General features: G+C 45.8%; 1 protein-coding gene across 2 annotated transcripts in view; it reads left to right on the top strand.

Annotated features, from left to right (window-relative positions):
• LOC115091544 overlaps positions 1 to 21700 on the top strand; it is a 91406-nt gene extending 69706 nt beyond the window's left edge. For both annotated transcript variants that reach the window (XM_029601758.1, XM_029601815.1), the window contains exons 6-7: positions 11210 to 11282; positions 21457 to 21700. In XM_029601758.1, coding sequence (XP_029457618.1) covers positions 11210 to 11282; positions 21457 to 21638 — 255 coding nt within the window. In that variant the 3' untranslated portion in view covers positions 21639 to 21700. The remainder of the gene's footprint in view (positions 1 to 11209; positions 11283 to 21456) is intronic.
• Positions 21701 to 22173: the final 473 nt, after the last annotated feature.

Consider the following 22173-nt stretch of genomic DNA (forward strand, 5'->3'; position numbering starts at 1 on the left):
CCTCTTCTTCTTGTAGGGAAGAAAGATGGCTCCCTCAGGCCACGCATTGACTAACAGGTTTTAAGTTGCTTTTAAAGTCATTTTATTTAATTTAACTGTTTGAAGAAAATCCTTTTATATATATTATGATGTCCTGGTCTTTGTGTGTTATTTTAATAAATCGCCTAAAGCCTAGTCAAGTAGGCGATTATTTATTTATTTATTCGTATTTCTTAAACAAGGGTCTCAGCGCCATGACCCGTAAGAATAGATATCCGCTACTTCTAATTATGGAACTTTTGGACCATCTATGTGGAGCACAAATATTCACAAACTAGACCTCAGATGAGCTTACAACCTCATCTTGATATGAGGAGACAAATGGAAGATGGCATTCAACACCTGTGATGTACATTATGAATACCTAGTAATGCCATTTGGCCTTTGCAATGCCCCCGCCATCTTCCAACACATAGTTAATGAAATCTTCAGAAACCTCCTTTTCTCTCATGTCCTAGTATACTTGGATGGCATTCTCATTTTTTCACGCTCCTTAACATCACCATGAGCATGTTAAACAAGGCTTCATAGACTCCATGAGAATAACCTATACACTAAGCTCGAGAAGTGTACCTTCCAGCAGGAGGAGCTACCTTTCCTGGCCTATATTATCTTCCACTGTGGCCTGCGCATGGACCCAGAAAAGGTGAAAGTCATTCAGCATTGGCCTCAGTCAGTGGGACTCAAGGCCCTGCAAAGGTTTTTAAGCTTTTATCAACTACTACCGGCAATTCATACATGGGTACTCCTCACTGGCAGCTCCTCTCACTACTTTTACAAAGAAAGGCGCAGACCCCAGGAATTGGTCTGAAGATGCTGTTCAAGTCTTCCATCACCTCAAGCAGACATTTCTCAAGGATCCCTGTCTTCAGAGCCCAGACCCATCTAAGCCCTTTATCATGGAGGCAGATGCTTCTGCCACTGGGGTAGGAGCTCTCCTTGCATAGAATAATGATAAAGTACTCTTACCCCTTGCTTCTTCTTTTCCAAAAAGTTCATGCCCATGGAAAGGAATTACACCATCAGAGACAGAGAAATTCTAGAGGTAAAACTAGCCTTGGAGGAATGATGCCACTTACTGGAGAGAATTAGATACCCAGTTACAATCTTTACCGAACATAAAAACTTGCAGTACCTCCAGGAAGCCCAGGCTTAAATCTGTGTCAGGCCTGATGGGCTTTATTTTTTAACCACTTCGATTTTGAGCTCCGATACTGATCGATGGAGAAGAACCAGCAGGCTGATGCCCTTTCACGGTCCTTTGAAATGGAAGAACTGACAGAATCTCCTTGCCATATCATCGATCCTGCAAGAATTGTGGTAGCCTTTGCAGTTCCAATATTACCAGGGAAGACGATGGTTCCCAAATGTCTTCGGGAAAAAGTATTTTAATGGGCCCATGACTCCCACCTGGCAGGACACCCCAGGGTAGCCGAAATGATGGAACTTCTCTTTCGCCATATTGATGGCCTCAAGTGAGGCATGATGCTCATCACAATGTGGAGTCCTGTCCTAAATGTGTGGTTAACAAGACCTCCCATGCTCGCCCTTAGGGACTTTTACAGCTGTTGCCAGTCCCTAACGGCTGTACTACATCTGGGTCGCTGAACTCCCTTCGGCTCCAGAACTGACCCATCTTTTTCCTGCACATCTTCTGTCTCTATGACTTACCTGAACACATTCTCTCTGACTGAGGAGTACAGTTTACTGCAAGGTTCTGGAGAAACCTATGCAATAAATTTGGGATCTATGATTTCTCTTTAGTGTATCATCCATAAACTAATGGACAGACAGAAAGAGCCAATCATATCCTCAAAGGATTTCTAAGAGCTTCCTTGAATGAACATCAGGATGATTGGGCATCTCTCCTTCCTTGAGCAGAATTCTGTAATAATAATCACATTGGAAAGTCTGCAGGGTCTTCCCCCTTCCAGAGTTTATATGGCAGACACTGATGGGTTTCACTTCTCATATCAGTGACAGTGCTGTGTCCAACAGCTGACGTAATGGGCCAAAATCTTGAGGAACTGTGGCAAAGGACCTGTCAGCTTCTCACCTTGGCCACTGAAAGATACAAGAAGCAAACTGACAAGAGTCCAGCCGGCACCTCATCTCAAGCCTGGAGATATGGTATGACTAAATACCCACAATCTTCTTTTGAAAAATCCATCTACAAAGTTTTCATCTCGTTTCGTCTGCCCATTTCCAGTCACTCATCAGACTGGGCCAGTTACATATCAATTGAAACTGCCTCTGACCCTCAAAGTCCACAGCGTTTTCCATGTGTCCCTCCTCAAGCCTCTACTTTTGTCTTAACCTTCACAATCCCTTCCTAAACCGGCTGAGGTAACCTCGAAGGAGAACATGGAGTACGAAGTGTAAGATATTCTCGACTCCAAATGCATTTGAAACAAGCTCCACTACCTCATCTTCTGAAAGGGATTTTTGTTCCAAAGAGAACTCTTGGGTTCCAGCTTCTGACATCCAAGCTCCTCATCTTACAAAAAAGTTTCATCATCTGTTCCCACATAAGCCTAAGCACAAGGCCTTGGGGAGGGGGCTTAGGAGGGATATCCCGAGACCGACCACACTCACCCCATCTACATGGATCACACACCAATTAGATGCTGTCCAGCTGTGTCAGCCCGGGACCTCCTAGGCACTCAACCTGAGGGGAATGGGGCTAGTATAGGTGACACCCTAGACCCAGTCCTCGTAAGATCGAGTCCACCTGCTGTCAGGATGGGCCTAATAGATTCACCTGCTAGGCTGTGTCAACCACACCACAGCCCAAGGGCTTACATCTGTGACACAGTCTTTTTCTAACTCTTCCTCAAACCAGTCAGCTCTTTGGGACAGGAACCTTCTTTCACCCTGGGCCCTACTAGAATCTGTTTGGCAGCTGTAAAAACTTCAGTGTCCTTTTTTCTTCTTCTTACCCTACTCTCCTACTCTGGCTGTTGATGAACAAATCAGCCATTGTCTCTGGTAACTTCTACAGGCAGGATACCCCTTTTCCCTTGGCACATGCTAGGACATTCATCCACCACTCTTCAGGAACTTCTTCTTTGTCTTCTAGAACTTCCAGGCATTTCCATTCTGGATTTCTTTTATTCCATTCTCACTTCTCAAAACTCCCTGGGACCAACTCAGTGCAAGACAGGCCCTATGGAGCCTCCCAGTGGGAAAGGGCTCTAAACACCACTCTACTCCTCACATCTCAGTAACTGCCTACTCACATGGGAGCAGGGGATTTTATACCACTGTGCTCTTCCTTACCACATTGACACTGCCTTGACATCACCAGAGGGCAGGCTCTGGTGAGACTCTGTCATTCTGAGTGCCCTCAGACCAGCTGAAGCCACATTCTGCCTGCTTGTACACTTCCTTTCTACCAGCAATTAAAATAAATCTCAAAATTCATTGTACAATAGCAAACACATAATTTAAACATAACAAACAAACAAAGCAATGTTAGAAATAAAATTAAAAGCAAATAAAACTAAGCAAGTTGCTCACCTTTCTCCTCACCCATACCAGCATCTCCTCTCTCTCTCTCCCTGCCCAGTTTCCCTCGTCTCCCACCCCCCCTAGCCAGCATTATCCTTCTGTCCCTCCCCAACTCCACAACTAACATCCTCCTCCTCTCTCAACTCACCTACCCCCACCCCCCTAGCATCTATCTCTCTCCCTCCACCTGCCCTGGGCCTTGTCCACCATCTTTCCCTCTCTCATTCTCCCCCTGCCCACTATCCTCCTTTCTTTCTCCCCATCCCCCTATTCCTATCTCTCTCTCTCTCTCTCTCTGTGTCCCACGCAGCCTGATCACTATTACCCCTCTCTGCCTCCCCTTGCTCAGAATCCCTCTCTCCGTATGAAACGTTTGAGTTCTTCTCACTCTGAGATGGTGGGGGGTGGGGAAGAGAGAGAGGCTGTGTGACTCTCTCTCTCTTCCTCCACTCCCCCCCCCCCCAACCGCTTTCTTCTTAATTAATATTAATGAGGCCAATATTCAGCAGCTGTCAGCCTGATAAATTCCTAGGGCTAACTTGGTGGAGATATTCAGCAACGTGTCTGCGCCGCTGAATGCACTCGGCTGTCCCATAGTTAGCCAGGTAAGTTTATCCAGCAGACTATAGGGCAGCCAAACAGTTGTCTTAGACTTATCCGGCTAACTAAGGCCCAGAGCCACTAAACCAATGATGTTTGTTCGTGGGAGGGGTCCCACTATTGCAGGGGGGGCGAGGGGGTGTCACTGCGATAGTGGGGCCCCTGCCCTGAAAAAACACCGTGGCTGTACGACGCGTTCTTTTGTCTCGTGGCCAAACGCTGCGGGACAAAAGGATGCGGCTAGCGGCCCTTTAGGTGTGATGGGAGCCCCAACCTCAAGGGACCACCATCACCTTAAAGGGCTGGGCGCTTAAGAAATTGCCGGGCCATCACTGGAGGCAGCCCCAACTCCTCAAATTACAAAAAAAAAAAGTCTCCAGTTCACACGCGGCGACGGCCCCTCCCTGCCCCAAAGGTTACAATAAAAAGCAGAGTGAAACTCAGTGATTTTTAGTTATACCCTTGGGGGGGGATGGGGGCACCATGCCTCAACGACATTAATTTAATATTAGTGTGGGGGGGGGGGGGCACGCTGAACCACTATGCTTTTTATTTTAACCTTTGGGGAGCCGTCGCCACACATGAACTGGAGACTTTTGCAGAGGAGTTGGGGCCATAAGGATCAGCCCCGACCCCCACACAGCTTTTCTTTTAGCTGCCACAGCTATTTTTTTTTTTCCCCCCAGGCCCTTTAAATGTAATGTGGGAGCCTTGGGGCCCTGTGTTAGGCTCCCAGGGCTCTTACATTACATTTAATGAATTTTGGAAAGCTGTTATTTTATATCGCAGCAGAGCATTTTCTCAGGCGGCTGTGATAAAATATTAGCATCGAACTGCCTAGCAGTGAGCTGCTTTGTATGCATTTGCATTATTCATGCATGCAAATCACATGCAAAGCGGTTCATTGTAATAAGGAAGGCAACATGAGTGGTGCCATGCATAATATTTATTTATATTTATTTATTTTTAATTTTTATATACCGGAATTCCTGTATACAATACAAATCAATCCGGTTTACATGAAACAATAAGTTACCCTGGTCTGTACGGACCGATCGGGGTTATTACAAGGAACCTTGAACATTGAACAGTAACAATAAACCATTTAGCGTTTTCGTATTTTGAAACAATACACGGGTTAAACTTTTTACAAGTTAATATCACATATATTGTGCGTTATTGCCGCAATAGTGCTCTATCGTGCGATATAAGCTGTTTAACATGCCTTAGCGCACTACCATGGCTTGATGCATCACCCAGTAAGCTGGATAAGGCTGAATATCAACCCTTCACTGGCTGAGTTAGTTGGATAAGTAGGCCCCACCCCTCACTTAGCAGCTGCTGGCTGTGCCCAAATATTGAAACGGCCTAAATATTCTCTGTCAGATAAAATAGTTTCTGGCTTGATCTTCTGGTTCATTGTCTTTTTCCTCATTCTTTTCCCTGTCTCTATTTCTTTTTTTTTTTTTTGGCTCTCTCTGCTGTCCTCATTATTTCTTTTCTGTGTTTTTTTGTCTCTCTCCTTCAGTAGTGAATATTTTAATACTTTCTCTTCCTTATTTTCCTGACCCCCTTCTCTTGTGATTTCTTTTTCCTCTTCATGGTCTCCTCTTCCTACCTGCTCTGCTCTTACCATTCCTCCTCTCTCACTTTTTCTCCTACATTCCTCATACCATTTTCCTACATTGTATTGCTGGATTCCTTCCTGCCCCCTCCTCCTCTCAATCCAGGGGCCTCTCTTCCTTCATTTCTTACCATCTTGGATCCTCTCTCCCCCTTGATTTCATCTTCCCTGTACTAATCCCTCTTTCCTTCTTGCTATTCCCTTCTGCTGCCCACCTTTTGCTCCTTCCTCTCCTCTCTCGCCCTGCCCTGCCTCTGTTTTCCTGCTTGCGGCTGTCCCCTCGCACTCTTGATCATCCCTCCACTTTCCACCACTCCACACACAATCTTGCTCTTTCCTCTTGCCCCCTCTCCCCAACTCTTGCTCTCACTCCACTTACTTCCCCCTCTTCCCATCCATGCTCTCTCTTCTCACTGAACACCCCAACACACATTTGCTCTTTTCCTCAGTGCTCCCTACATGTACTCTCATTGCCACCCCTCCACACGCAATTTCTTGCAATCTCCTCTTACAGCCTCTCTCCCTCCCCCACCTCCACCCCACACTCTCTTGCTGCCTCCTTGAGCTCCACACAGGTTGGATTTGGAGATGAAGAGGCAGCTATTTTCTTTTGTGTCCATGGGCTGCAGCATTCTGACAAGGCCCCTTGCAGGGTGATGCTCGAGGCAGCTAACCTATCACAACTGAGGGTCCAGCTAGAGCTGGGGAACCCCCACAGGGGCAGCACAGGACTTCAAGGCAGGGCAGAGAGGATTTTCCACCTGTATTAGCCACCTCCCCTGCAAGTTGAGCCCTTGGGTTTCTGGCAGCCGGCAGGACTTAGGCTTCAGCTGGAATCAAGGTGCAGGCTGAAACAGTGAGATGCAGGCTGGAGACAAAAACTACATTCTGAGGCGGTGCAGGGCTGGATGCTGAGGCAGGGCAGGATTGGAGGCTGGGCACATGTGGAACTAGGCTAGACAGGCTGGGCAGACGAGGACAAGGCAAGATACTGGCACTACAGGGACAGGACTAGGCCAGACAAGGTCAGAAGAGGACAGTGACAAGACAGAACAGAACTAGGAACACAGAGGCCCAAAGGCAGCGGTTCAGAAGGCTCGAATGCCACTAAACATAAGGCCCTTAGGCCAGAGAGGAAGTTTGTAGGAGGTCCAGAGGCCCCAAGCTAGGCAAAGAAGAGCTAGAAGGCCCAAAGTCCACCAAACTAGGCAAGACAGCACCAGAAGGCCCAGAGGCCACAGAACAATATAAGATAGAACAGGGCCAAACAGGGAGCTGAGTAGACTCAATGACAAGGCATCAGGTATTGCAAGAGGCAGGGCTAAATAGGCCATCCCTGTTGAGTCATGAGCCCATGGAGACTATAGCTGGAGCAAGAGCAAGTGTAGCTCCATGGGGACCTCTGGTGGAGCCCATGGAGACTATGGCTTGAGCAAGAGCAAGTGTAGCTCCATGGGGACCTCTGATGGCAGGGAGGCTGTATAGCAGGCTGGATCCTAACAGTATTCCTCCCCCTGGGTCCCACCAGACAGGAGGATCTTGGGCATTGGGGTATAACTAGGGTGAAACTGAACTCTAGGATGTCTGAAAGTCTTTTGAAGGTCCAAGGAGAACACCTGGGACTGGGTTGTCAGATTCTGGATTTTGTAGGAGCAAAGTTGGTAGACTAAAGTATTTCAAAGGCAAGGCTGCAAGGATGGGATCCCTCAAAGGCAACATTGTAGGACTGACTAGGTCTTCTCCCTGAGTGGCACAGCTGGCTAGGGCTCCTCCCAGAGCGGCATGGCTGGTATGGCAGATTGGGACTCCTCCTGGAGTGGCATGGCTGGCTGGGGCTCCTCCTGGAGTGGCATGGCTGGCATTGCAGGCTGGGGCTTCTCCCAGAGTGGCAAGGCTGGACTGGGCTCTTCCCGGGGTGAAATGACTGGCATGGCAAACTGGGGCTCCTGCAGGAGTGGCAAGACTGGACTGGGCTCCACCCAGAGTAGCAAGGCTGGACTGGTGGACTGGACTCCTGCCAGAGTGGCAAGGATGACTTGGGCTTCTCCCAGAGCAACATGACTGGACTGGGCTCCTCCTGGGGTGGCACAGCTGACTTGGGTTCCTCCTGGAATGGCAAGATTGGACTGAACCCTTCTTGGCATGGTGTAGCTGACTTTGGTTCCTCTTGGAGCAGCAAGACTGGACTGTGCTCCTCCCGGAGTGGCATAGCTGGACTGGGCTCCTCCAGCAGCATCGCTGGAGCCACTATGGTAGCACTCACATCCTGGACCAGATTGTTCAGAGCAGGAAATGGAACAAAACCAGAGACTGAAACGTGGTTAGATCTCTTCAGGTGATAAAGGCAGACTGTGGGTACTGAATGCTAGATCCTTCCCAGGTAAAGGTTTCCTTGCAGGAGAGTGAGGTTAAAGATCTGGGGACGAGTGTCTTACTGGTTCTGTTTAAGGATGAAGTCTGTTTTTAAAACTAGGCTCTGGGCAGGTAATTATCCTGGCTGACCGAGACTCTGCCACAGGATCAGAGCTAGAAGTATCCTCCACTACTGAAGTAATCTTTAAAGCATCATCCACATAATTAGACGAAGTTAGAGCAAGATGATCCAGTCTAATGGTGGGAAACATACAGGCTGCTTCCTGTGGGGCTCTAGCGCCAATTAACTTTAATTAGTAGCAGATGGAGTTTCAGGTCCCAGGGCGATGGAGATGGATTCCAGACAGGTGTATTAACCAGGTAGAATCAAGAGCTAAGATTGGGGTCAGAAGATGCAGAAACACAAGAATCATTCATGAAAACAGGTACCTCTGGAACCTAATGATTCATATTTTTATTTTTTAAGTTGATCGCAATGTCCTCCTCCCCACTAGCTTCTGCTGAGAGATACTGCCTTCAGGAGGAATTAAAACAGGTAGCTTTAGAAACTTGATCATGGTGTTTTTCTTTTTTCAGTGTCTGGTGCTGCAAATTAACTGTTAAGTGAAACCAAGGTGGGAACAGGTTTTACTTGCAAGGTTCCCCCCCCCCCCCCCCTGTTTTTAATTTTAATGGACAAACAGGAATCCTCTTTCACTGCCGTCTGTGGAGAGAGGTTACCTCTAGTGATTGTAAATCAGGTTCAGCAGAATCCAGCCTACACAAAGACTTTAACTGGCTTGGTTTTTATCTTCTCATTATGGGGAAAGGAGACATCAGAAGCTTTTAACACAGATGATAGCTTAGCTGGAAAGCTACAAGGACCCTTCCTCTTCAGAGGTCAGTTGTGCTGTGACTGGATTTTGTGTCTTAGAGGTTGGTTTAGTAGCAGCACAGTGAAAACATGTTACTTCAAAGCGGCTGTTTCCTACATAGCGTTTTTCACATCTCCAAAAGGGGTTGCAGGATTAGTGAGACTGCGGTGACGACATACCCTTTCACATGGTGGATTCCTAGTAACAAGAGGTACAAGGCAGTGCTCTAGTAAGGAGCTTTTGGAGCAATAGGTATGTGGTCAGAAATTAGTTTAAGTTCTTTACAATAAAGGCAATCCTCTAGAGACGTGCAATTCATTTGCAGCACTTGCATTCCCTTAAGGCGGGATTGGGGAATTTGCACAAGACACATATTCGGGCCGATTCAGTATGGTGCACTCGGCCGAGCGCACCGTTAGCCCCCATTTGGCCGCACGTTTTCAACGCGCTATTTTTACCCCTTATACAGTAAGGGGTAATAGCGCATGGAAAACATGCGACCAACCCCCCCCCCCCGAAACTAATAGCACCCGCAACATGCAAATGCATGTTAATGAGCCTATTAGTTATTCCCGCACGATTCAGAAAGTAAAATGTGCGGTGAAGCTGCACATTTTACTTTCAGAAATTAACGCCTGCCCAAAGGCAGGAATTAATTTCGGCCGGCACCAGGAAAAAAATGCTTTTCTGTATACCCTCCGACTTAATATCATAGTGATATTAAGTCGGAGACCCCAATATTTAAAAAAAAAAAAAAATCTAAAAAAAAAATTGGCCTGCAGCCCACGGGTTGGAAAATGGACGCTTAATTTTGCCAGCATCCTTTTTCCAAACCTGTAGCTGTCAGTGGGTTTGACAACGGACGCCGGTAAAATTAAGCGTCGGCTGTGAAACCCGTTGACAGCTGCCGCTTCTGTCAAAAAGGAGGCGCTAGGGATGTGCTAGTGTCCCCAGTGCCTCCTTTTTACCGCGGGCCCTAATTTGCATACCTTGGCTTCCTGAATCGCACGCCCAGGAGAGTGGGCACTCGCCGGCTCTCCCGCCAGGTTTTCTGTATCGGCCCAATGGTGAATCCTGAGGGACTATGACTTTGGCATTGAGAGCAAATTCATTATAGAGCTGAGGATTGAAAAGGATTAAAAGAATTTTCACTGGGCTTACCAGACAGGCAGGGAGTACTGAACCCACTCCCATGGGGACGGTATGGCCTTGTCATTCTGTCACAACTGAAGGTCCGACTAGAGCTGGGGAACCCCCACAGAGGCAGCACAGGGCTTCAAGGCAGGGCAGAGAGGATCTTTCACCTGTAACAGCCACCATCCCTGTAGGTTGAGCCCTTGGTTCTGGCAGCCTGCAGGACTTAGGCTGCATCTGGAATCAAGGTGCTGGCTGGAACTTGAAGACACGGGCTGGAGACAAGGACTGGATACTGAGGCAGGGCTGGGCACACGTAGAACTAGGCTAGAAGGGCTGGGTAGACTGAGACAAGGCAAAGCACTGGCAGTACCGGGAATGGATACCAAGGACAGGACTAGGCCAGACAAAAACAAGACTGGACAAGACAGGGAACACAGAGGCCCATAGGCCACTAAGCATAAGGCCTGTAGACAGGGAGATATTAGGAGGCCTGGAGACTGAAGGCTAGGCAAGACAGAGCTGGAAGGCCCAGAGGCTACAGGACTAGGCTAGACAAGGTTGGAAGGCCCAGAGGCCACCGGACTAGGCAAGACAGAGCTGGAAGGCCCAGAGGCTACAGGACTAGGCTAGGCAAGGTTGGAAGGCCCAGAGGCCACCGGACTAGGCAAGACTGAGCTAGAAGCCACAGAGCAATACAAGGTAGAACAGGGCTACGCAGGCAGCTGAGTAGACTCGATGACAAGGCATCAGGTATTGCAAGAGGCAGGGCCAAATAGGCCAAGCCCTGTTGAGCCATGAGCCCATGGCGACTATGGCTGGATAAGAGAGCAGGTGTAGCTCTATGGGAACCTCTGGTGGCAGGGAGGCTGCATAGCAGGCTGGATCTTAACGCTGCCATTTTTACTGCCCACAAACCCGGTCCTGGCTCTGTACAAGTTCATGCATACAGTAACATAAAACAATGACAGGATTAGCCTATTCCTTCTTTCTGATACAGAGCCAACTGGCAACCCTACCTGTCACAGGATGCTTATGATCAGTGCCTCACTGTCACTCTGCTTTATTTAACCAGGCAATTGCGGATCAATTCCATCCTGCCTTTATAGCATCAACAGATGAATGGTTGAAGAAAGCTGGAAAAGAGGGTAAATAAAATTTTTATACTTGCGTACAAGCACACACACGTCTATATATATGTAATGCATATTTTTATAAATAATAATTATATATATATTTATTTATTTATTTTTAGTTTTTATAAACCGACGTTCCTGTATAAAATACATATCACACCGGTGTACAGTGAAGTAAAAAACTGTCGCCACGTGGGCGGCTTACATTATAACAAATAACAATTAACATTTAAATAACATTATAAATATATATACTTTTTAAATAAAAAGAAATGTAATAAGATACACAGTTGACCAAATGTGGCGATTTCTGCTCTGAGGAATGCATGGATAATAAACTGAGAATGTCATAGCGGCATCTAAACTAGTGCTAACTGGTCTTCCAAGCTCTCAGTAGAGATGTGCTTCAGCCGAACCTTTTGGTTCGGCCTTCGTTATCGGCCCGCCGCGGGAAATTTCGTTTTCCCGCGGTTCGGGCTGATTTTTTTCAGCTGCCCCCAGCAAACCCACCCCAACCCTTCAAATTCAATTATCTACAATTTTTTAAGATGGCGCCGGCCATCCATTGCTCCTACCATGTGACAGAGGACAGCCAATGGCACTGATAGCCCCTGTCACATGGAAAGGGCAAAGGGCCACTGGCGCCATTTTGATTAGTGGCAGCTGACGGCCCGAGAGGGGGAGATCGCTCCCCGGACCCCCGCTGGACCACCAGGGACTTTTGGCAAGTTTTGGGGGGGTCGGGAGGGTGGGGGGTTTGTAGGGGTGGGTTTGGGGTTTTGTTTTTTTTATGTGCCCGTTGTCTCCCCTCCAAGAAACGCTAAGAAAATAACACAAAATTTTGTGGGGTTTCTTATCGGTTCGTCAGGCCCCCGAAACACAACAAAATAGGAAATATCGTCTTTATTTCCTATTTCGTTACAAACGACTGCACATCCCTAGCTCTCAGTAAGACTCCTTCCCTCCAGACAAGCTTCATAAAGCTGCACAAGGTACAATGGACCTTGGGCTATTAAATGTGTATTGAGAGAACCCAATTCTATGAGAATTAGACACACAAAGAGATGTTAATAAAACTATGATATAATTTCATACCAGCCCCTGCTAAACCCACTTAATTTGCACTGTCCAGGTCTGAAATATTCTTTTCTTGTCTAGAACATGAGAAAGCCCAGTAGAGGGGCCAGATTGATGGCTCCACGGCTGTGGCTTTACCATGCAGGGAATCCGGGTTTGATTCCCAAGCTCAGTTTCTGCTACATGGGTTTGGCTGAGGATGCTACAGGTTCTTTGCAGCTGGTCAGTAGCGAAGTTCGACTAAGGAGTATAAATGCTGCTGCCTGACTCAGGTCAATTCCGGGAGGTTCTGTCCCGCTGCATCTATGGACTTGTAGTTCTGCCTTTTCTAGTGAAATTGGAACTAGAAGTCCACAGATACAGTGTGGGGGCATAACCAAAACTGGATCTTCTGACCAAGATCAACCCTACGTGTGTCCCAGCTATGGCACACCAGCCAAACCCGTCATCCAGCCTCGGGATGCCCACTATAGGGCTCCAGAGAGATTTATGGTTACTGGCCAAAGATGCTCACTACAAAGAGTAGGCTACATTGGAGGGGGCAAACAAGCTAGCAGTATATGTGAAATCGTCTAAGGTAATAGTACTAGCCAGATTCACTGGTGCTGACATTTCCCCCCCCCCCCCCCCGGCACCTCTTTTTAAAAAATTCTTTATAATTTTCCAAACAGTACATCAAGTATAACTTGCATTAGAAAAACAAGGAAAGAATATCAAAAGAAATAAAATACAAACAATGCAACTGGTAAATATTGCTAGCCCATAAACAAAAAGGATTCGGATTCAGAAAGGCCTGGAAGCAGACCAATACAAAAGAAAAAAGGAAAAGGTAAACTTCTATTAGAGTGAGTTTAGCTCTTACCAATTAATTCAAGCTAACCATTACCCCCTAATGTATCAAAGAACACCCCGGTTCATGTTGGCCCACCCTTCTTTGAATCTAAGAAACATCTCAATTGAGAAGGGCTCAAAGGCTTCCAGGAGACCCTTTCTGAGTGAAGTCCAAGTCAAGACTGCATCCAGGGCTGCCCCTACGGTCCCAGAAGCCGGCGAAGAGGAACCGATGCAATTAGGCCGCAGCCACCTGACTTCAAAGGAGAGAAGAACACGAAAGAAATTAGGGCTGTGTATGTACTGTGGACAAGCTGGCCATGCTCTCCAAAATTGCCCTATATGTCCGGGAAACTGATAGACCTAAGTCCTGTGGGAGGACTCTTCTTAGGTCTCACCACTCCTTCTCCTCCCCTCTCTCTCCCTGTATCTCTCATCTGTGGTCCTCTACAGTACCAGACTCTTGCCCTAGTGGACTCAGGGGCAGGAGGTAACTTTATTCTTCAACGACTAGTGGAATATCTACAGATTCCCACTTCCACTTTGTCGCCTCCGCTACTTCTTTCATCCATCCATGGAGAACCCTTGCCGGGAGAAGTGACACTATATACCGAACCAGTGTGTCTACGTACCGGCACTCTCCATACAGAGACCATCTCCTTCTTTATTCTAGAGAAGGCTATGCACCCCATAATACTGGGATTACTGTGGCTACAAAAGCATATGCCCTAATTCAATTGGGTCACTCTGGAACTGTCAAGTTGGGGTCCAGACTGCTATAGGTGATGCCTGACTGAGGTTAAGCCATTACCTTGTATGCCTACCACTCCAGTAATGCCGGGCTTGCCGCCTCAATACGCATCTTTTCAAGATGTCTTTTCGAAAGAAGCTGCAGATATACTTCCGCCTCACAGACCCTATGACTGCGCCATTCGACTGAAGCCGAATATGGAGCCACCCAAGGGCAGAGTGTACCCCTTGTCTGTGGGAGAGACCAAAGCCATGTCTGAATACATTCAGGAAAATCTCAACAAGGGCTTCATTAGATCATCCAAGTCTCCTGCGGGTGCAGGCTTCTTCTTTGTGGGCAAAAAAGATGGCACATTGCGTCCTTGCATAGATTACAGAGGCCTTAATGAAATAACTATTAAAGACCCTTATTTCTTGCCTCTGATTTCGGAACTTTTTGATAGCTACAAGGAGCCCAGATCTTTTCAAAACTGGATCTGAAAGAAGCATACAACCTGCTTCGCATTAAAGCTGGCGATTAATGGAAGACAGCCTTCAACACTCGAGACGGCTACTTCGAGTACTTAGTGATGCCGTTCGGCCTATGCAATGCTCCAGCCGTCTTTCAAAATGTAATGAATGACATCTTCCGAGACCTTCTCTATAAATGTGTGGTTATCTACTTAGATGACATCTTAATCTTCTCACAAGACATCACCACTCACCAAGAAGATGTCAAGAGAGTACTACAGAGCCTTCATGAGAACCAGCTCTACGCCAAGCTATCGAAATGTGAATTTCATAAGGAATCCATGCCTTTCCTAGGCTACATTGTCTCCAAAGAAGGTTTTCAAATAGACCCACAGAAGCTGGAGAGTATCAAGAAATGGGCACAACCCACCGGGTTAAAGGCTCTCAGACATTTCTTAGGGTTCACCAACTATTATAGGACCTTCATCAAGAATTACTCTTCACTCACAGTACCGCTGACAGCTATGACTCGAAAAGGTGCCAACATGGCTAATTGGTCTCCCGAAGTGATTGCTGCATTCCAAAAGCTGAAGGATGCCTTCTCGACCAAGCCATGCCTTCGACATCCAGATCCCTCAAAACCTTTCATCATAGAGATCGACACCTCAGACCTTGGCGTAGGGGCAGTACTAAGCCAGGCTAGCGATTCTAAGGTCCCACATCCATGCTCATTTTTCTCCCGTCGCTTTTCTCCTGCTGAGAGAAATTACGGCGTTGGAGACAAGGAACTTCTGGCTATAAAGATGGCATTCGAGGAATGGTGCCCTTGGCTCAAAGGAGCGCAACATCAAGTAACAGTCTTCACAGACCATAAGAACTTGGAGTATCTCTGCCACGCACAGCGACTGAACCAAAGACAAGCAAGATGGTCGCTGTTTTTCAACAGATTCAACTTCGTGCTCAAGTATTGTCCAGGAGACAAGAATATCAGAGCTGATGCTCTTTCACGCTCCTTCCTCTCTGAGGACGTACCCGAAGAGCCGCAATACATCATTGACCCCGAGAAGGTCATATTGGCAGCTACCCATATGGTGCCTGCAGGAAAGATGATCTTACCCAGAACCTCAGGAAAAAGCTATTGGCTTGGGCCCACTACTCCAAACTCTCAGGACACCCTGGGCAACAAAGGACATTGTCTAAACTGCAAACCTTTTATTGGTGGCCCATCATGAAAGAGGACATGTTCGCCTACGTTGCTTCCTGCACAAACTGCGCTAAACAGAAGATGCTGCCAGGACGTCCATGGGGTCTCCTCCAACCCTTGCCAGTCTATGAAGAACCGTGGACACATATTGCTGCTGACTTTGTGGTAGATTTACCATCATCAGCAGGGAACAACACCTTTTGGATAACCGTTGACAGGTTCTCGAAGTTGGCACATTTTGTGGCTCTCCCAGGCTTACCCACCGCCATGGAGCTCACCCGATTGTTCATCACGAAGATCTTCTGCCTGCATGGCTTGCCTAAGCACATAGTCTCCAATCGCGGAGTTCAGTTCACAGCTAACTTCTGGAAGGCATTATGCAAGAAGTTCGATATAGCCCTCAATTTCACATCAGCATATCATTCTCAGTCCAACAGCCAAACAGAAAGGATAAACAGGACACTCAAACAGTTCATTCGTGCCTAAGTGAACACCTGACAGAATGATTGGAGCAAACTGTTGCTATGGGCAGAATTTGCCATAAACTCTCATCCAGCAACATCCAGTAGATCAACACCATTCAAAGTGGTCTACGGACGACTACCATTACCACCACTGCCACTTCCGTTATCAGTGTCGTCCCCAGCAGCTCAAACAACTGCTACAGATATCCATCAACTCTGGACTCAGACTAAAGAGATGCTTATGAAAGCAGAAATACGAGCCAAGAAAGGATATGATGCTCATCATCGCAAGGCTCCAGACTTCAAATCTGGTGACAAGGTCTGGCTTTCAACAAAACATTTAAGACTCAAATTTCCTTCAGCTCGATTCGCTCCTTGCTTCGTTGGACCATTTCCCATTCTCCGACTACTGGGCAACCTCACCTACAGTCTGAAGCTACCAGCTACTCTAAAGATCCACAATGCATTCCACATCTCACTATTGAAACCAGTGATACTCAGTGAATTTTCCAACAAGATACCCGATTCTACTCCAGTAGATGCAGAAGAAGACATCGAATACAAAGTTGACGCAGTTCTCGATGTAAGAAAATAAAGCAAAGTATGGGAATACATCCTGTCATGGGATGGTTATGGCCTAGAAGTCAACTCTTGGACTCCAATGTCCAATATCTTGGATAAGAAGATGCTACAGAATTTCCATCATCTACATCCACAGAAACCTAGACCTGGTAGGTCATTGCCTTTGAAGGGGGGTATTGTTGCATCCATCGGTCTTTGATGGCTTCGCCACGCTTGTTGCACCCCTATCTTGGCTCCTCCCACTTACCTGGGCAAGCTGGCTACCACAGCGTCGTCAAGCCGATCTCTCTGGCGGCCCCGGAACAGCTATGGTTCAGCTGTACGCCATTGCTCCTCCCAGGTACCTGCTAGGGTGCGCGTGCACAACCCATGTCTAAGTATGCCCAGTGGTGCGAACTTTGAGGGCGTTCCCTCAGCTGACGTCATGCCACTCTGGGTATATCTAATTCTCAAAATTGCTAGCTTGTTGAGTTGGCAAAGGCTCGAATGGTCACGTACTGTTTCTGTCTGCGCTACCCTGCCGCTTCCCAGCTGCCGCGGGAAGCTCTCCTGCTGCCCTTCGGGGTTTTACTACTAACTTGGGTACCTGCTCCTCGGGGGCCCTCTGTTCTATTTTCAGGTGCCATTCAGGGAACAGGTACTTGCTCCTCGAGGGCCTGCTCTGCCTGCCTCAGTGCCTGTACCTACAACAACTATCTGGTGGAATCGCATCCATAACAGCTAACACCGAGTGAGTACTCTAACATGTCATCTGTCTCATCCACAGTAACTCTTGCTGCGGAACCTCCTGACATCACCAAGGAGAGAAGGGCTCCCTCTGCTGAGGCTCCTGAGACTACAACTCACCACTGCCAGCTGGTGGCTATCTTCAAGCTGTATAAATAAAGAGTTCAATACCAGTGTTTTGTGTATAGAGTCTAGCCCAGTGCTGTGGCTCCTCACAGGGCTCCTACCCCGTGGGTGTGGTCATCTCCACAGCACCCAAGGATCCACTAAAACACATGTGATAACAACAGGTTTCTGAGATCTCAATCTAAAATGAAAGGGGCTGGTATAGGTGAAGCCCTAGACCAGTCTTATACCAGCCCAGTCCCACCATCTGTCGGGGAGGACCTACAGGGTCTTTCCTGTAGGTGGAGTCAACCTCCCCACAGCAACAAGGATCTGTAAACTTTCTAGTTATGAGGACTTACCCTATATTCCTTCATCAGTTCTCACTCCCAGGGCCCCTTCATTGCGGTGAACCAAAGCCAGCATGCCTCCCATCAGAGCTGCAGCTGTGGCTGCCATTTCAGCCTCTTCTGGAGAAACCTCATGGATCACATCTGGGTCCCATTTGTGTTCCAGCAAGGCCGCTGCATCCAACATCAGCTTTGGAGGAGGAGCTTGATTGCTTGGGCTGAGAGAGTTGTCAGCATCCAGCCGGGCACTGGCAGCAGACCTCTCGAGCACTAAGGTTGCTGCGTGACGATATTCTGTTATTATAGTCCTACTGCGTTGAACCAGGCATTGATGAAATTAAGGGAGTCTTCTTCATCCTGCCGTTCCTTTTGCGAGACATAATAATTACAAAAAATTATAAGAGCCCTAACAGAACTAGTGAATGTGTTTCTCACTCAGTCGCCTATTTCCCCCCTTTATTAAGATGGAGGAATAGTCTATTCCCATCTCCACTCAAGTGAAGGAATGTAGGAATTATTATTGAATTTTTCTTGCCACTGAGAGCTCAGGTTAAAGACATAGTAAAGAGCACATTTTATGAGCCATGTTTATTAGGGAAGTTGAAAACATTCTTGACACCTATGGATTTTCGGGCAGTACTGCAGTCATTAGTGATTCTGTGTTCATTGGACTACCAACATCAACATTAAAATCACTTCAGGCAGTACAAAATCAAACTGCATAGGTGCTAGTTTATAAATGCTAGGCATTATGATCATGTATCCCCTGTGCTATACCCTTTACATTGGCTTCCGGTGCAGCAGCGTATTAAGTGTATGGTTGTTGTACTAATTCTCAGGGCATTAAACTGTCAAAGTGCCATTTGGTATCAGTTCACTGTTAAAAATCTATATACCACCACACTCCTTGAGATCTCAAGGGAAAAACTTGCTTGGTGCTCCATCTGTGTGACTGATGTGGCAGTGTGAGTCACGGGAGAGAACATTTGCAGTGTTGGGTCCAATGATCTGGAACGCTCTTCCAGATGACTTGAGGGTGGAGACATGCATTGGAATATTCAGGAAGAGAGTTAAATCGTTAATGCTTAGGCAGGCATTCGGGAACTGACTATTCAATCTGTTAAATCTATGAGAGTAATGGGATTTAGGAATGTTTTAATGAGCAGGGTCTTCAATACAGATGATTACTATTAGGAATGTTTGATATGTTTATGTGTTTGTGCACTTGAGTCTATACACTTTTATGAATGTTCTCTATATTTCACCTAGAGTGGTATGATAGAGTGGCTAAATATTTTAAATAAATTGAAAACTTAAGAACAAAAATCTCTAACACAACCAAACAAGAGATTAAGATGCCCAAAAGGGATGTCAGCATATGGCCAGAGTTTGAAGAGATATCACACACTGAAGTCGAGAACATGATAAAAAATATTGAACCCTGCTCCCCACTGAATTGACACCATACCCATAATGGAATTAAAATAACTAGCCAACACAGTAGCTCCTACATTAACTAAGATCATCAACCTTTCCCTAGATGAAGGATCAATGCCAGATATCCTGAAAGGAGCCACAATCAAACCAGTCATTAAGAAAAAGAACCTTGACCCCTTAAATCTGAGCAACTATAGACCAGTCTTGAACTTACCCCTAATAGTCAAACTAATTGAAAAAACAGTTCAAAAACAACTGTCAAAGCACTTAGAGAGTAATAACATATTATTATATTCTGCACAACATGATTTCCGCAAACACTACAATACTGAGACATTATTACTAGCTCTATCAGACAATATCTTAAGAGGCTTTGATACAGGAATACATTACATTCTGATTCTATTGGATCTCTCTGCAGCATTTGACACTGTAAATCCAAAATACTAATCAATAGACTAAAAGGAGACTTAATAACAAAACAATAAACTGGTTTGAGTCATACTTAAACAATAGATTTTTCCAAGTACAAATCAAACATACACTATCAGACAAAGTTAAACTACAAACAGGAGTCCTACAGGGATCAGCCCTGCCCGCAACACTCTTTAACATTTACCTCTTCCCAGTATGCCACCTACTCGCAGAACTTGGAATAATACACTACATATACGCAGATGACATACAACTACTGTTACCCATCGTAAAAACAATTGAAGAAACAATGAAACTGGCCAATATGTATCTTGAAATAATCAAACAACTCCTAAACCAAATGGAACTGGTAATAAACATTTGATAAAACTGAATTCTTACACCTAGAACGAAAAAATATACACCCTACACAAACTACAATTGCTATCAAAAATAATCAAACTGTAGAGTTAGCAATAAAAGTATGGAATCTAGGGGTAATAATTGACCCTGAGCTTAACATGAAACAACACATTTCACAGAAATTAAAAGAAGTTTACGCCAAACTAATGATCCTTAGAAGACTGAAACCCCTGCTAACGCTGAATAATTTTCGCACAGTCTTACAGGCAATGATATTCGCGAGCACAGACTACTGTAACTCTCTGCTATTAGGGCTACCTCAAGTTACCATTAGACCACTCCAAATATTGCAAAATTTCGCTGCTAGAATTTTGACAGGCAAAAAGAAAGGAGACCACATTACAGGAACACTTGCTGAACTACACTGGCTTCCAATTGAACAAAGAATACAATACAATTCATTGTGTATAATTCATAAACTAATCCATGATGAAAAGGCCGACTGGCTTAACACAGCACTGCGCGTACATGTACCACACAGAAACCTTAGATCTGCCAATAAAGCTCTACTAACTATTCCTTCTGTTAAATCAGCACGCCTCACTCAGGTAAGGGAGAGAGCACTGTCGCTGGCTAGACCTGTTCTGTGGAACTTCATGCTACTCGAAATAAGGCTGTAGAGAAATTTGAAACCATTTAAAACTAGTCTGAAAACCTGGCTTTTTAAACAAGCTTTTTATAAAGACAAAGAGAAGGAGGAAAACAGTTGAAAGATAACGATGCACCAAGTAATCAGTTTTTTCCTCTAATATCTCCAATTGCATATTAACGCTAGATTTGAACTGCTTGACAGTTTTTCAACTGACATATAAGCCTTAATTAACACATAGTCTTTTCTTATTAAAATATGTTACCGTTCTATGTTGGCACATGTATAATTTGTAATCTATACCAATTATAGTTTTTCCTTATTGTGCCTTTCTGCAAACCGTTGTGATGGTGAATTAACTTAACGACGGTATGGAAGAGTTTTTAAATAAATAAAATAAATAAATAAAATTAAAAGGGGGGGGGGGGAGCACAAGAAGGTTGATAATGCTGTCGCCCCAAAAGGGACTGGTTATGATTGAGATGAAAGTCCAAACATTTGAAAGGAAACAAGTGGGCCTAAAAAGACCCTGTACAGTTGGGTTTTTCTCTTTAAATGACATATATTTGTTTATTTATTTATGGGCACGATGCAGTGCACATTTATCAGGTCATTGCATAGATGATTCTTCAAATGGTGTGAGGCCGAGTACTGCTGATCAAAAAGCAACACTTATACAAAGAGATCGGGTTGTGTGAATCCATCCATTTTGACTCTGTTTTCTTTTTCTTTTTTCTAATTCCCAGGAAGGGTTTTAAATGGATTTTTTTTTCTTCTCTGACAGACGTGGATGCATTTGAAAGGTTCTTGAAAACTCTTTGCTCAGGTTCTTATCGACCGTTATGGGATGAAGAAAGTGTCCTGCGCTCTCTGCCCCGAATGCCTCCTCTGGAGTATGACATTCACCCCCATTGGCAATCAGAGAAGCGTTGGTTAGAGAAGACCAGGCGCTGCAAGAACACATGAGCTCAGTGCAGTGTATTTGCTTGTGCTGCTAGAAACAGGGATTAAGACACTTATAAAACAGTCGTGCTGGATTTTTTTTCTTTTTGGTGGTGAAGTCCTAGCCAGAATAATTGAGAAACTGTGAACGTCAAAGACTGAGCGCGCATCATCCTGCTCTCCCTGTTTTATGTCCACCAATCTTTACCTCTTTATATCCCGGCTTCTCCCTGAAGTCACAGCTTGATGTGGAAAATGTTAGCCTTGCCCTGGTACCAGTGAATGTACCCCAGTGCCCTCACCTGACATCACTCTTCACTCCTTAAGGCTGAGCACTCAATGCAGAAGAAGCCTGAGCCTTTGGCAGTGATGAATGATGGCCTGCAGTCAAGCTGGCTTTTAACTTGGATAACTTTCCTTAATGAATGCATTTTTGCATTTCCTATTTTGTTCTCTTTCGTGATCTTTGAGGTCATGGTTACTAAATATTTCACAGGTTTATCCAGAGGTCATGAAAAAATGTGATCTTTCTGACGCCCATGCCAAAGTTGCATCCCTG

Source organism: Rhinatrema bivittatum, chromosome 1 (genome assembly GCF_901001135.1).
Source record: "Rhinatrema bivittatum chromosome 1, aRhiBiv1.1, whole genome shotgun sequence".
Lineage (NCBI taxonomy): Eukaryota > Metazoa > Chordata > Amphibia > Gymnophiona > Rhinatrematidae > Rhinatrema > Rhinatrema bivittatum.